Genomic DNA, 14,940 nt, shown 5'->3' on the forward strand with positions numbered 1-14,940 from the left:
TGGGGGCTTGGGAGACTGGTGTGTGTTGTGGATTGGTTTTGGTTTTTGTTTGTTTTTATGAGCAGATGACTATAAAATAGAGAGGCAGCAGGAGACCATCTCAGCTACTGTGACTGCTGTTGAATAGGCCTGAGAGAAAAGGTGTGTGAGACATTGTATGTTTGGGGTGTTGGTGAAGTCAAAGGAAGTACCCAAATGAGGACTAAGTCTCCCATTTGAATAAGCTTATTCTAAAGGCATCACTATCTGATTAATAACCTTTAGCAAAACAAATTCTTGTGAATCAACATCCATGCAACCTGCCTTTAAAAATTTTAAAAATAGCATTAGTTCTGTCGGGCTCTGTGAAGTTATTCTTGGTTGTGCTGCTTCCCTTTGCCTGAAAATATCCTTCCCTGCTGCCCCTATCCAGCTTCCTACTCAGTTTCCTTTTCCTTGTCTCCTATATTCTCTTTCTGTCTCATCAGACCCCTACTGCAGACAAGGCCCCTGCTACTCCCTCTCTCTTTTCAGGAAAGTTTCGCTACCTTTGTCCGAAGGTAGACACCAGCTCCTCTGCCTGGCGGTCCTGGCCCAGCAGTGCACCCTGTGCTATGCCTATCGGAGGTGTTTTTCCACACCCTCAGCTCGTTACAATGAGGGGTGCGGGCAGGGGAGCTCTTGGACTAAACAATAGCAACAGCAGTGTAACTTTAAAAAAACACAGGAAACAAACTCCTGCTTGCCAGACGGGAAGAAGTAACAATATGGGTGAACAAAATACCCAGAGAGTGAGCAATGCTGAATGTTGTGGCAGCATAGCATGATGCAGCACTCCCTCTCTGGTGGGCTGGAGCACTTGTATACAGGATGCAGATGCCACTGACATCCATAGGAATGGGAATGGTGTTTGGGCCTTGGCTGCTGTGCTCTTTGGGACCGCTGGTGATGGATGGCCATGAAACCCTGCATTTGCCAGGTGCTTAGGCGGCCCGACAGCCCAACCAAAAGGCAATAACTGAACGGTGTTGACCCTCTGAGAAGCAAGCATAAAGGCTGGGTGAAATTCTCCGCTTGTGGTACTGGTTGAGAAGGGCTGCGTGGGAACCAAACTTGACGAGTCCCCTCGCGGCCAGCCCCCACTCCCCGCCTTTCCGCTGAGGCGGCGGCGTCGACACCGCCCCCCCGGGGCGGGCCTGCTGCGGGGCCGCGCTGTGAGGCCGCCTCCAGGCTCCTCGGGCTGCCTCCAGCCTACTGCCGCCGCCTCCAGTCGCTCCCTGCCCGCAGCCCCGCACTCCCCGGCGGCCCCTCGGAGCGCCGGGCAGCCGCAGGCCCTACGCTTGGAGCCTCCAGGGGGACGCTGCTGCTGCCGCTGCTGCCGGGCGCCCGGGAGGCTCGGCTCGGCTCCGTCCTCACGGCTTGCTCTCGGAGCGGATCAGCTGTGACACCCGAAACTGACGCTCCCGCCGCCGCGATGGTGGCCAAGGATTACCCTTTTTACCTTACGGTCAAGAGGGCGAATTGTGCCTTGGACGTGCAGGCAGCGAGCGGACCAGCTAAAGAGACGGAGGTAGCTCAGTTACGGGTGGCGGGTCACAACTTTGTTCCTTTGTAGCTCTGTGGTGCTCGGGGAGAAGTGATTCGCTTGGAAAGGGGGCTTCTGGGCATAGATCCCTGGTCTGTTTGGGCATCCCGTAGTGCTTTCCTTGGTGATGAACTTCTTTTTGGAATAAAGGAACGAGGAATCTTGTCATCTGGCATTTTAAGGAATTAATTTTATAAGTGGTTAATGAAATGTCTGTTTTAGATATGTAGTTTAATGTCATTTATTTTATTCTAGTGCTAAGCATTACTTACTAATCGTTAAACTGATGCAGGAGCCAGTTAAGTGCTTTGCTGACAGTGGAGGCAATCTGGAAGACGGTGCCTTAAAGCTCCATGTCACTCTCTTGTCCTCATCAGTGCTAAAACAAGAAATTAATGTGATAGTGCAGTTAACTGGAAGCTGTCAGGTCAGCAGGTTGACTACTGTCTTTCTTAAAATGGATGAAATCTTTTAATGTGACATTAAGGAATAAGATTTTTAACCAAAACTCAATTTACTCGTTTGCAAAACTCTCATAAATGGTGGAAACTTTCAAGGAGTGGGGTTTGTTAAAGACTTGAATATTTGGTACTTTAGGTTAGTGTTTAGTCTGCTCTGTGTAGTTCTGTGGAAAGCAAAGTGACCTCAAGGAGGCTGTTCAGCTGTGCTGGAGAAAAGATTAAGCTTCTTTCTGAAAGTTTTTATCATTTCAAGTATATAGATTCTTTATTAGTCTTCATTACTGAGTAACTTGAAGACAAATTACTAAATTGTATGAATTTAATCCAACTACATAGAAGTTTAATTACTTCCAGCAGTTGAAGGTAACATGAGCCAAGTGTCCCTGTTTAAACTAAGAAGAAGATTCTGCCTTCTTGCTTTTTGGTGTACTTGTGCATAAAGGGTTTTAATTACTGCAGTTAACAAACCTGAAATTTTGTCAACTGTGTTTTTGAAAGCTAACACCCTGAATATGTGTGTGTGCTTATACATAAAGCACATGTTGTTAATCACTGAATAGTTCATTTAAGGGTACTGGTTTTACAGGTAATAACATCTAAGAAATATGCATTTAGTCTTTTAGTGCATTAAGATTTAATTTTTTTTGTGTGTGTGTGAATTAATAGAATTGGCAAATCTGAAGAGTTCAAGCATTATTCTGCTACACTTAGGAAGGGCAGTTTAATTATATTCAAATTTCAAAGTAAAAGTCTCAGTGAAATTGTAGAGCATGAGGAAGTCTCTAATAACAGATGTGATCAATCAGAATTACAGAGTGCAAACATTGACTTGGATTTATAATCTTTAATTTTGTATCTTATATAATTAAGAAAATTCACCTTGTGCTTTCAGGCTGATTTCTGAGAGTAGGATGGACCACTATTTCTTCCGAAAAATAAACTTTTAAGCATTCTTCTGTTTGTCTCCATCTACCACTCAAAAATTTTGGCAAAGGAAGCAGAAAAAGGCATTGTAAGGATAGACATACGCAGCCTGATTCTTAAAAATCTATCAATATGGGGGAAAATCCCCATTTCTTCTCCAGATCAAATGTTAAGCTGTTTCTCCACCCTTTAGTAATTAAAACAAAGCTATTGAGCGCCTTCTACCACGATTTTGTGTTACTACACCAGAAAGCTAGTTTGCTGTGTGTGGGTTCTGAACTTCTGGCTTGGTGAACCTTTTGAAAACTATTTTAATTATTGATATGGGAAGTTGGTTGATTTACTTACCTAATGTGCATAGATTTTGTCATATGTGGAACAGAACATATTTTCTGCTATGTGGCTGTTGTTTTTTGGTTTTAAGCCAAAATTTGTGATTATTAAATATTTCATCTGAAATTCAGCAAAAATCTTGAGTATATACTTAATTTAACCCCACTGATTTCAACTGAGACTAGCAAAAAATGTGTATCCTTATCAGTACTGTTGAAATTTCCCCATGTTTCAGGTGGAAGTCTTTGGGTAGCCAGCTGAAGCTTACTGACAATAGATTATTTTTTCCTTATTCTCTGACTTCAAGTGCAGAGCAGCAGTAGAAAACCACTGCTGTTTCTGAGGAACAAGTCAGTGGCACAAAAGAGAACAGAGGTTTCCTGCTTATGGTTCATTCTGTAAGCCACGCTTGAACTTCTTCAGCATAAATCTGGTAGAAGTAGCACAGTCACGAAACAATGACTAATAAAATGTTCAAAATGTATGTGAATAGTTCAGACCTGGAACATGAGAAAAGGTACCTATGGTCAAAGTACAACTGTCACAGTGCTTTCTAAATACAATTTAAGGGTAGCAAAACACTGCAGTGTCTGAAGAATGAGTTAATATAGGATATAGAGCAAGGCCTTTGCCTACATCATTGCATGCCCCACATAAAATATTGTAGTACAATTCTAAGTGTAAATGGTACAGAGGTGTTGGGCTCTTTCTGGCTTTTTTGTAAGACAGAAATAGAGATAATCAGCAAAACTGCTTGCTTCAAGGTATTAAACAAACAAACACCCACATCCTTTCCTGTAATGTACTAAGTGCTATGCTTCACTTGCTATAGCAAGCTTATCAGCCCCTCTAAAGGAAACTGAAAAAAATGTGTGACTAGAATATATGGAGCTATTTTTAGTCTGACAAGTTTGACAAAAACTGAAGTGTATTTAATAGCATGAGGTATTTAGCAGTACCTATAACATTGCGTGACACACAGCTTCCACGTCTCCCTCTGAAATTGAAATGTTAGAAGATGAGACTTGTGCACAGCGTGGCACACAAACAACTATTGCTTCCAGGTTAGTGGGCTGAAGAACAGAAGGGCTACAGGTAAGCTGCTGTTGCTCATCGTTAATAGAAGGCCCAAGACAGGTCTTTCGCTCTCTCTCCCTCTCTCTCCTTTTTTTTTCCTTTTTTTTTCTCTATTTTTTTTAATAGCTGCTGTAAGAGACTCTTTACCATGCTGAATTTTGCAACCATTTTCTTCTGGTACTGGATAATAGAGTGCTAATGATTTGGATTATTAAATATACCAGCTGTAGTTCAACAAGATGAAATTAGTACCAAGTATATGGTAAAAATGTATAGTTATAATAACTGTAAAAATACATAGTTATAATTACTGAAGGTTCTAATAGCTATTCTCTTGCACGTGTTAATATGACAAAGTTTCTTTATGCAGACACAACCCAGAGAGGTCTGTGATGTAGGTATGTTGTGAACATAGGAAGCATGAGTAGAGCCTGCTTTGCAATCTTCCCTTGATGCTCTGGGAAGCTTATTTTATCGTGTTCCATGAAAGAGGTTTAAGTGACTATAGGTGATTATTCCATTTCTGTTTGGATCTGCCTAAAGAAGTGGGAGCAGAGATGACCCACTAAGGCTAAAAGATTCACAGACAGGAAAATCCAGCATTAAGTGCTTAAATTCCCACTTAGTCCATGATCAGGGATATAAGATCTTCTGGAAGGCTGACTTTTGGTTCTTCCATGAAAATGCAAATCAGTAGAAATATATTTCTGTGCTCTACATTGTCAAATGCAATGATTACTACTTTATCAATAGTTTTATCGTCCATATAAAAATCATTAGCAGTAGTTAAAAATCATTAGCTATAGTTTTTAACAGCTGACTCTGTGACCCAAGGATTTAACTGCACAGAAACAGACTTGATATGCTGATGTTGACCAAAAGAATTAATTATTACAGGTAATTTTGATTAACAGCATCATAAGATCAGAGGCATTTTTTACCAAGGTTAACTTCCTGTAATTAAATTATACTTTTTGTTTTAATAGGCAAGTGCAGATACAAATAAATTTATCTGACTTTGGTTAAAAAATAACAGGAAAAACAAAGTAAAAAAAAAAAAAAACAAAGTGTTAATTTGAAGAGAAGTCTGTTGTGACCATCAGTGTTTGGCATGTTGCGTTTCCTTTTTTATCCTTTTTGATCTTAAAAGTTATATGGTATTTGCCTCGGTAAACAACAAAACCTTTTACTTAGCAAAGGTAAACAAAATGAATAAAGCAAAGTGCCTGGTCCTGGGATTGCTGTAGAAGTTAGTGTATCTCATGAATTAATCCTCTTTTATGTATTTACGTATTTTAAATCTGTAGTAGTATTCTGTTTTACTGTTTTTTACTGTTTCCATTTAACCTTTCTTGATCACAAGAAATCCAGCTATAGAAGTTGGGAGAAGTCTTTGAGATACTGAACTTTTCCTTCTCAAAATTCTTAAGCTCACCTCTTTTTATATGTAAAAATGTTTACGCAGTTAACATACTTTAAGTTCTGGAAAAAAATAGTTGTTATGAAACACTATGTTTGCTTGGAATTGTGTAGTTTATGAATGGAAAGATCAGTCTGGTTAAGATGAAATTTAACGTCCCTAATAGGGCCATGAAAGTTTTTGAGCATCTTGAGCAACATCAAAGTCAATGGGGCTTGTGGTTAAGGACAGAAAAAGTGCAGCTCAAGGGAAGCAGAGGAAGTTCAAGAGCTGTTCAAGATGTACTTTCAGTATTTTGACAAGGAGCTCCCTCAAAAATGCCCTCCTTAACTCATAATAAATCTCATATCCCTTGAGGCTTGTCTGTGTGCAGCGAATGGACTTCCATGATTGGGATTCATTTTCTCATTTAAACACAAATGTTTTTCATAACCACAAATGAGGGGAGGAGACAGCTGTGCTCAGCTATCCAAGTGCTGCTAAATATCCTTACTAGAAAATATTCTTCCGTCTTCAAGCTCCTGGTGTAAGAATTGCACAGTTTTGTGTCAATAGAAAGGAGCAGATGGAGATTCAGGAGTAAAATGAGGTAGGTGTTTCTCAGATGTTTAACAACTGAATATTTTGCACTATTTTTAGCCATTCCAAAAGTGTTTTCTTCCTCACGCTTTTTAAATTTTCCACTCCATGCCCTTTTCCCCCTCAAAAAATGCACAAACAAAACAAAACAAACCCAAGAAACTAAACAAACAAATTGACTTGAAGTCCCGGGAACAAAGACATGAATTCCTCAGGGCAAGGATGTTTTCCTGCCTCTCTGTGCAGGATCTAACATAATGCCTAGGCTTAGGCTGTAAAAACTACCACAATGGCACAGGATTCCTGTGCGTCTCCAGGACATTCTGGTTCATCCAGTGTCTGCTTACGTCTCCTACACTGCAGAAATGGTAGCGTTAGGAATTACGGCCATTTGCAACCTGTCTTTTGGTGTTTCCTCAATATACTGCTGTCCAGGAGAAGCTCTAGGCTGCCTTTAGCTCAGGACCATGTTTAACTCAGCCAGGGGAGTGCAGGAAGGGTAAACCCACTCTGCTGAGTGGCATTTTGCAGCAAGCACCTTGCTGGTGTGCTGCCATGCAGGAACCTACGGTGCCATGTCTGCTCGTTCATTGGCAGCCCAGCTTCAGGTCCAGTTTCTTCCAGCAGGGAAAAGGTCTAGGGTAGTCTGCACAAGCAGCTTTAAATGAGAGGAAATTCAGAATTTAATCAACTCTATGCTAGTTGTCTGGGTTTTTCAGCATTTCTGTTACTTGTGTTAATTCACCTCAGTGTGAGGTTTTTCTGTCAATTTGCCGTCATTTCCTAACTGCTGGTAGACATCGATTTCTGGATATTGCAGACAAATGAATTATCAGTCAAGAGAGCTGGACACAACTCGTACCTGTGCTGCTGGCGCCGCAGTGCTTCTGTCTGGCATATGGCAGAGGCAGTGAGGTGGTGCCAGCTGGGGGCAGCCTGTTCGCGGGACAGCGCCGATGTCCGATGAAGCATGTGGTGCCATACCCTGATGCACATTTCAGCTCGCTTTCTTCAACTGAGAGTGCTTTACCGCTTCTCTGCATGGCTTTTCCTTCTACCCGAAGTATCATTTCATGACCTCTTCTTTATAACACTGATTAAAACAAAACGTCTCTGGATTTTGCTTTATTTGCTGGCTGCTTTTGTGGAGACCAGCCGAGGAGGAATAACAAACCTTTTCCTGCTCCCATCAGAGAGTGCAGGTGGTGGAGCCTTGTGGATTTGGAAGAAACATTAGAAGTTTTACCACTGATATACAAAATTATTGGCAGATCAAGTTGCAGATATGCATCATTTACTTAACTTGCTTAATAATCTATTGTGATGCCGGTGTTGTACTAGTGTGATGCCTTTCCCAGGTTTTAGGATGGATTTGTGTGGGTGATTATAGCTCAGCATTGCACAAAGGTAGCTGTACTTAGAGCTACTGGAGAGTTGCCTGCTTCGTTATTCTTGACCACACTAATTTTTGGAGAGCTGTACGTGAACATACATTCACAGCTCTAGAAGTCTGGATGTTTGAGGATTTCCTGACCGGAGTATTTCTAACATACTATTAAATATGAAAGAAAGGCAAATTTTCTGTGGTTTCGTGCATTAAAAAAGATGGTCTCTGTTAGCTTCAATAACCATTGAGAATGTTGTTCTAGTTTTAGATTTGCCTCTCTCTGAAGGGACATGCAATTGCATGGCATGCTTTATTTTTTAGGCTGTTTGCTGTAGTAAGAGGCTGTTGTAATGTGGGTTGCTTTTTCTTTCTTAACCTTTTTGTTTGCATCTTTTTTTTTTAATCCTGCTGAAGTTTAAATATTGATAACATCCTGTGGAACAGAGCTTGAAAGTGTGTGTGGGGGGGGTTGTTTTTTAAATTAAACTCCAAGTTTTGGGAGCATTTATTAGAACTGTTTAATCTTAGGCCAATTTAACTAGTAGCAGACTAATAAAAATAATAATGTTGGGCTTCCTGCCATGACAAATGTTGACTTATCCTTATAAAGTTGACTAAAAACTAATAACCTTTAAGTTATAGAAGTATAGGAGTTTAGCCAGTAATATGAAGTCTGAAACAGAGTGCTTTTGTTTCAGGTTGCTGGCACTGCTTGTGAGTTATGTCTGAAACAAAAGTTACTGGGCTGTTTCACTTTACAGGGTTTTCCAATTATGATACCGTTAACTCCTTTGAGACTAATTTCTAATAAAATGTTTGCAGTAATGAGTGCTCCCAAACACAGAATTAATGCCTTGGATACCTGTCTGTCTAGGTTCACGAATAGAAAGTGTATTAAAAGGCAAAAACATCCCCAGCATATCTTTGGGATAATGTCAAGAAAGGTAGCAAACCCAAGTCAGGGACTCCTGCTGTAAGGAGTTACCTGAGAATTTGTTGGTTCTGGCAGTCCTTGAACTCCAGTAACGTCGGCACTTATAAGCTGTTTTGAATGAGCGTTGCCAATATCAGCTGTTTTTGGGGGGGGTGAAGGGAAGGCTAGTTTGCCTTTGAAGGTAAAAGGAGCAAGTCCTTATGTTCTGAAACGCTGAGTTCCCGTGCGAGGTTTCACTTAGCCCTTGTTTTCTGGGTTGACTTACAAATCTCTGTAGATCCCCTTTGTTGAGTGTATTTGTTTTTAATTACAATCAGAAAAATCAACACAAAGTGATGGCAGCACTGCTGCCCGTGGGCTGAGGATGGAGTATAATGACCCCTGAGGGAAATGCTTTCCCTTGTTTGTCCAATTCAGCAGCAGCTCTCTGACATGCAGACTGTTGTTGAAGTCGCTGATAAGCGATGGGAGAGTCAGGTGGAAAAACAATCATACTAGCAGTGAACATGCATTTGCTTTTACCGTTCGCTGGGAGGAAATCAGGGGCTAGCTGCTCAGGAGCATGGAGTGAAGGAATTTTGGAATGAGGTACTGCAGCAAGTGAAGACCTATTGTATGGCACCTAGACTACTGCTGCGTGCTCTGCATTGTGTGTTATCCAGGTCATTGGTTCGGCTGTCCTGCGGACAATGTAAAGGGAATCTGGGCTACTTCTTTTTGTTGCCTTTCCTTCTGTTTGTTAGAAAATGAAAATCAATCTTGTGCTGGAGTCATTTAACCATCAAAGTGTAATTATTAAGCTGTGGGTGGCCTTGTTGAATGACAATGTATAGAAAACTAATCTATATTATTAAATATATTTAACTCACTCTTACAGGAAGGCACTTACTGTGAACTTTGGGAAAATTCCATTCTTTACATGTACTGCTGAAAGAGTCACTTACTTTGTAGACGAAGAGCATGAGAAATGCTAGTTTCTTCCCCTGAATTCTCCCTCTAAAAGCTTTTCCTATCTTTGCAGTTAGGATACAACACAGCCAGTTGTTATGTGCTAGTTTCACTGATTAAGAAACAGTAACATCAGCTTTATAAATATGAACAACTATAAATAGCTGTCAGTACATTGCAACTGATGTAAGTACCTAATTGTTCAAAGGATCTTGTGTTTTAACGTGCCACTGTGGATATTGAAAGTTTAACCTGCCCCTCTAACAGGTGCTGTATGCAAAGCCTGGGACTTTGCAGTGATAAGCTGTGTGTTAGAGCCAGAAGTAATGATACAAAAGTTCTTTCTTTGCTAAGATGATGTTGTTTTGAAATTACCACGTTACAGTTTTAAAAAGAAGCACTTCATTCAGCTACACGTGGAAAAAAGACTTAAATTGTACTGAGGAGGGAGTTGGCAGAAGTTACTCAGAAAAATACGGCTTCCTGGTAGCACTGTAGCTGCAAGTCCTTGCTGTACACATCTCCCAGCTGTCCAGCAGCAGAATACTAAGCTTTGGAGAGCTGTACCTTAAAAGATACAGCTTCTCTTTCTTATTCAGCAGTCTAAACTATTAGGTTACAGCTTAATATGTAGAAAATACCACAAGTGCAAGTGTACATAGGGGTTCAACAGAGTGACCTACAGAATAAATGACAATGAAGAAGCAATCTACACTAGTGTCCTTCATGCCACATTAGGAGAATGGTGAGGCATGGCATCTTTGAAACTTCTTATCTGATATTTTTCTGCCTTAAATATTTGGTAATTGATTATGCTGTTGTGACTAATCTTTCTTCCTGGGAATTCCAAAGAAAAGTATAGGATAAAAATGTACATTTTCAGAAGTACAGGGTAGTTGTTTGAAATGTCCACTTCATGGTTTCCAGAACCATCCAGATCTTGTACACAAATTTGCTTCTTTATCTGTTTGTTCAGTTTCAAGAGTTCATTTTGAGGGTGCATATATATGTGGTATTTCCAGTTCTAATTCTTTGCTTTCTGAATTCCAGTATTCACATGTTACCAAAGTCATCTTGAGTTCAAATATACAGCTCCCTCCAAAAGCCAGCTGCTCTTTGTTCTAGCTTAGTCAGGTATTAATTTGACTTCACTTGGACTGTGCAGCCTTTGAAGTTTCTGCACTCATGTTTCCCTCAGCTTTATTTAGCCTTATATCAAATTTAAAGTGCTGTCAGATGAACATTACTTGTTCACATATACCAGCTCCACATTTTGGAAACCTTGCCAAACTGTAGTCTGGATCTTTTGTTTTCCAACTTCCCGTATTGTTTGAGCAAGCCTTCGTGACTCTGACAATGCAGTCTTAACATTTAGTTCAGAACTCTGAAGTGATTTTTTTTTTTTTTTTAATATCAATAATGACTTCAAAAGGTCAAACAAAGAATTCTAACTGCTGAATTTTTTGTCCTGACTTGGCCCAGTTTCCAGTTTGGACAGGTAATAGTTGTTGCAAGCGGATCCAGCTGCTAAATCCTATCTGCTTCTAAATTCCCTGGACTGGGAGGGCGAGCAGGAGGGAAGGACAAGTGATGACTGGGTAGCTCCGAGTCTTTTGAGCACACTCAGAGATACTGACCTGGAACCTCATGTTCATTCTTCTTGGATAGTATGTCCTTTCTGCAGCCTCTCCATGCTGGTTAGACACAGGAATCGCATGATTCTGAGTTCCTGTGTGCTTAGATTCGTGTCCCCAAATATTTTATGATTGTAGGACCACTCCCCAGTTAACTGGAAAACCAGAGGTTTTCATAGACAATATAGTAGTAAAATAACGACCACATGTACAAAGAATTCCTAACCACAAGCAGTTAATTCTTTTATTATTATTATTATTATTATTTAAAAAAAAAAAAAGGAAAGAAAAAAATAGGAACAACTGAAGTGGTTTGGGAAGCAGCATCTGGAATGCAACCCCCTGGTCTTATTGGACTGATGTGCAAGTTCAGACTCTGGTCAGTATCTCTGGGTAAAGCAGAACAGTTCATACACTATGTTTCCCATTTCGTCTGTTGGCTGTGAAGAGCAGAGACCTTGATTAGGAAAACAACTATGTGTTCAAAACTCACTTTTTCATACACTAGGCTGCGGAATTTTTCCCTGCCCAGATTATTGGCATCAGTAGTTCATCATCTCTGTGTCACTGGTTTGGAGAGGCCACGCAGATAGCCTGAGAGTAATTAAAGGGAGGGAGAGGTAGAGATGAAATGAACGTAGACCATGCAACAGGAAAAGTGTGACCCTGGCAAGGGTGTCTAAGAGTTTGAGTGTTACTATCCTACAGTTTTAGAATTGCTCCAGTAGTGTTATTTTTTCATTGCACAATCAAAACCTTTCCTATACGAGCTTTATTATTCCACAGCGGAAGGGGTGACTCAGTGTTGATTGTTGTTGTGGTTAGATATTTCTGAGGGAGGGGACACCTGGAAGGTTTGGTGAGTTTTTACTTCCAGCTGGGTGTCGTAGCCTACCAGACCATTTATAATGTAGGGTGAAAGTCACAAATTAGTAGAAAGCTTTCTGCATAATGAAGAACTTCTGCTTAACAATATACACTTTCAGACCTGATTGGCAGTGTGAAGACATCTGAAATTATTGAGTCATTATTTTAAATAATCATATTAGAATCCTGTAATAATGCTGATCTCTCATAACTGAAACATCCAATTCCTAATTGGTACTACATATTTTAGCTCTTTTGAATTCTGATCAAATTTTTCTGTGTGAGATCAGCACATGATACCTAACACGAGGAAGACAAAAGGGGATGCTGACACAGAAGAGGTAGGACCTTTGCAGACAGACCTTCACACAACCGTTTAGCTGACTTTCCTTTTGGCTGCTGGGAGAGGTGCTGACCTCTGGCGGCTTACAGCAAGAGGCTGTAGAAGAGCTTATTCTTTTTCAACAGTGGCTGAAACTCTGTTTGGAGTTTCTTCTCTTTAACATCAACTTCCGTACCCAGTAAGGTTTAGCAGCACAAACTTTAGTAAAGAAAATTATACTGCCCAAGTAACTTTCACCTTGAAATGGATTGGGGAGTTTTAAAGGAGGGGCTGTATCGTGTTCCCCTGGAACTGTAGGCATTGCTGGCTAGGAGACAGCGCAGGAAGGAGAAATCAGAGATTTTTTTTTCCCTCCCCACTTCCTCTCTCTCTCCAGGAGAAAGAAGGTGATTTTCCCTCCTTTTTACTCAGACTAAGTAAGGTTATTTGATGCTTTGCATCAGTTTTCACAGCTGCCTGAGGTTTATTGTGCCCCACACGGCAGAGCAAATTAGGTCCCAGCCTGAGCTCATAGCCAGCAGGCGAAGTGTAGTGATTAAAAAACTTTAGCTGCTGTTGTGCACACAGATGTGGAAATATTCACGTACGAGTAGACTGGCTTGTCTTCTCGTACTTAAACACTGCTCAGTAAGATTCATTCAGAGTTTTTACATCACTCCAATGGTGCTGCAGAAATGCAGTGAAGAACAGTTTTACTTATTTTGTCAGCTCATTTGCTGGCAGTAGATTCCAAAGAAAATTATTCAAGGGTTTCTGGGCTTAGTTTGGTTAAATTTAAGACTGAAAGACTGTGCAATCACAATGTATGTGTAAAAGGTCTGTTAGACTATGGGAAGCATTTAACTTCCAAGCAGGATATGGATATCTGTGTTGTAGTGAAGATCAAACTTTTTTTTCCCCCATCAGTTTTGTCTTTGGACCAAAGAAGATACACTTAGCAGCAAAGCTATAGCATTACCGAAGGCATATAGCAGAAAAGGAGGATAAATCTTTTCCCTTAATCCTAACCCCCCTCTGTCTTCTTTAATGTCCACACATGCTTGATTTTGAGATTTTGCTTTAGGGATGTGATATTTATGCCTAGGCAAGTCCTTGACTCAGTGTAAGCACTGCTGAGCAACAGCTGAAACAGTGTGTTATCAAAATTATTCTCATCCGAAATCAAAACACAGCACCATGCCAGCCACTAGAAAGAAAATTAACTCTGTCCCAGCTGAAAGCAGGGCAGCATCCTTGCACTGCAGTGCAGCACAAGTGATATCAGGCAGGCTCTGCCATGGGATATTATTTGTGCTGCAGGATTGGCATTCTGAGTAATCACAGGAAACAACTGCTGATGGCTGAGACACCAGTTAGAGGAGAATTACAGTGGAATCTCAAAGACTTTTTATTTTTATTTTTTCAGGAGCAGGGAGGTGTGTAGATCAGCATGCCAGTGGTGCTGCAGTGACGTAAAAAAAAAACTCTGACAAAAACCTGTGTCAAAGACGTGACTGCTGAAAAGGAAGGAATAGGAATAGCAGTGCAGCGGTGAAGATAAAGAAGTAGATCGATTTAGGTTGCTAAAATGTTTTAATACTGGGTTTCATGAGTGGAGGAATACGTTATTTTTCCTAGAGGGTTTAACATTTTGTCCCTCGTTTCAGCATTTACAGATTTCTGGGTTTGCCTGCTGAGAAGTAAATTAAATATGTAGCTGCTTCTCACCTTTCCTCTGTTGCTGTGCTAATGGAAGAGACTTTTTCTTGCCAGTAATACAGATGATGATCATTGCTGCATTTTTTTCTCCTTCTAACGGGAAAGATGATAAATCTGCATTATTTCCAGAAGGATTTGGCTCTCTGAACAAAAGGCTAATAGGCATGCTTCATTTTCCTAAAGATATGTCTAGGAAATTGGAGGCATAGGAAACCTACACAAACTCCATAACCGTGGCTGAAAAAGAAAGATGAACTGCTTTAGGATGTCCTTGAAATATGATGTTGGATGGGTTTTTTAATGTCACTTGGAAGGTTTGCCTCTTTTTCTGTCAAAAGTTGCCTTTTGCATGTGCTGTTCAAGATCCATTAAATGTCAGGTGGAGGTTAGAAAACCAAGGGTAACTGTTTTATTTTTATGCTTTTACAACACTTTTTTCTTGTATTATCATTTCTGTTTACTTTTTTTAAAATCTGCGAGAGAGTTGTCATATTACATTGATGTGGTTATATATTACTTAAACGGGGCATAAGAGCTGTTAAAAGTATATATGAAAAGAAGAATATTTAGTTGAATGCTTTATGGTAGATTTTTATTTTTTCTATTTTATGCAAAAAAAAAGTATGTAAACATTATTTGCCTGTATGTGGAGGTATTTCTATATGAACATGCACTCACCGGACGCTTTAAGTTAGAAGTTGGTCTGAATTATATTTTCTAGAGTGAAATACTTTTCACTGAATAAAATCACATGCTGACAGTGCCAGAAGG

The 14,940-nt window shown here is 40.3% G+C and overlaps 1 protein-coding gene across 9 annotated transcripts in view; it reads left to right on the forward strand.

Moving 5' to 3' along the window:
* ARHGEF3 (Rho guanine nucleotide exchange factor 3) overlaps positions 1-14,940 on the forward strand; it is a 130,761-nt gene that overhangs the window by 98,407 nt on the left and 17,414 nt on the right. For 2 of the 9 annotated variants that reach the window (XM_083795677.1, XM_083795679.1), the window contains exon 1: positions 1,164-1,549. The exons of the other annotated variants lie outside the window; for them this stretch is intronic. In XM_083795677.1, coding sequence (XP_083651803.1) covers positions 1,454-1,549 — 96 coding nt within the window. In that variant the 5' untranslated portion in view covers positions 1,164-1,453. Of the gene's footprint in view, positions 1-1,163; positions 1,550-14,940 lie in introns of those variants that run through there. 9 annotated transcript variants of the gene reach the window in all.

This window comes from Anser anser (assembly GCF_964211835.1).
Source record: "Anser anser genome assembly, chromosome: 12".
In the NCBI taxonomy this organism is placed as follows: domain Eukaryota; kingdom Metazoa; phylum Chordata; class Aves; order Anseriformes; family Anatidae; genus Anser; species Anser anser.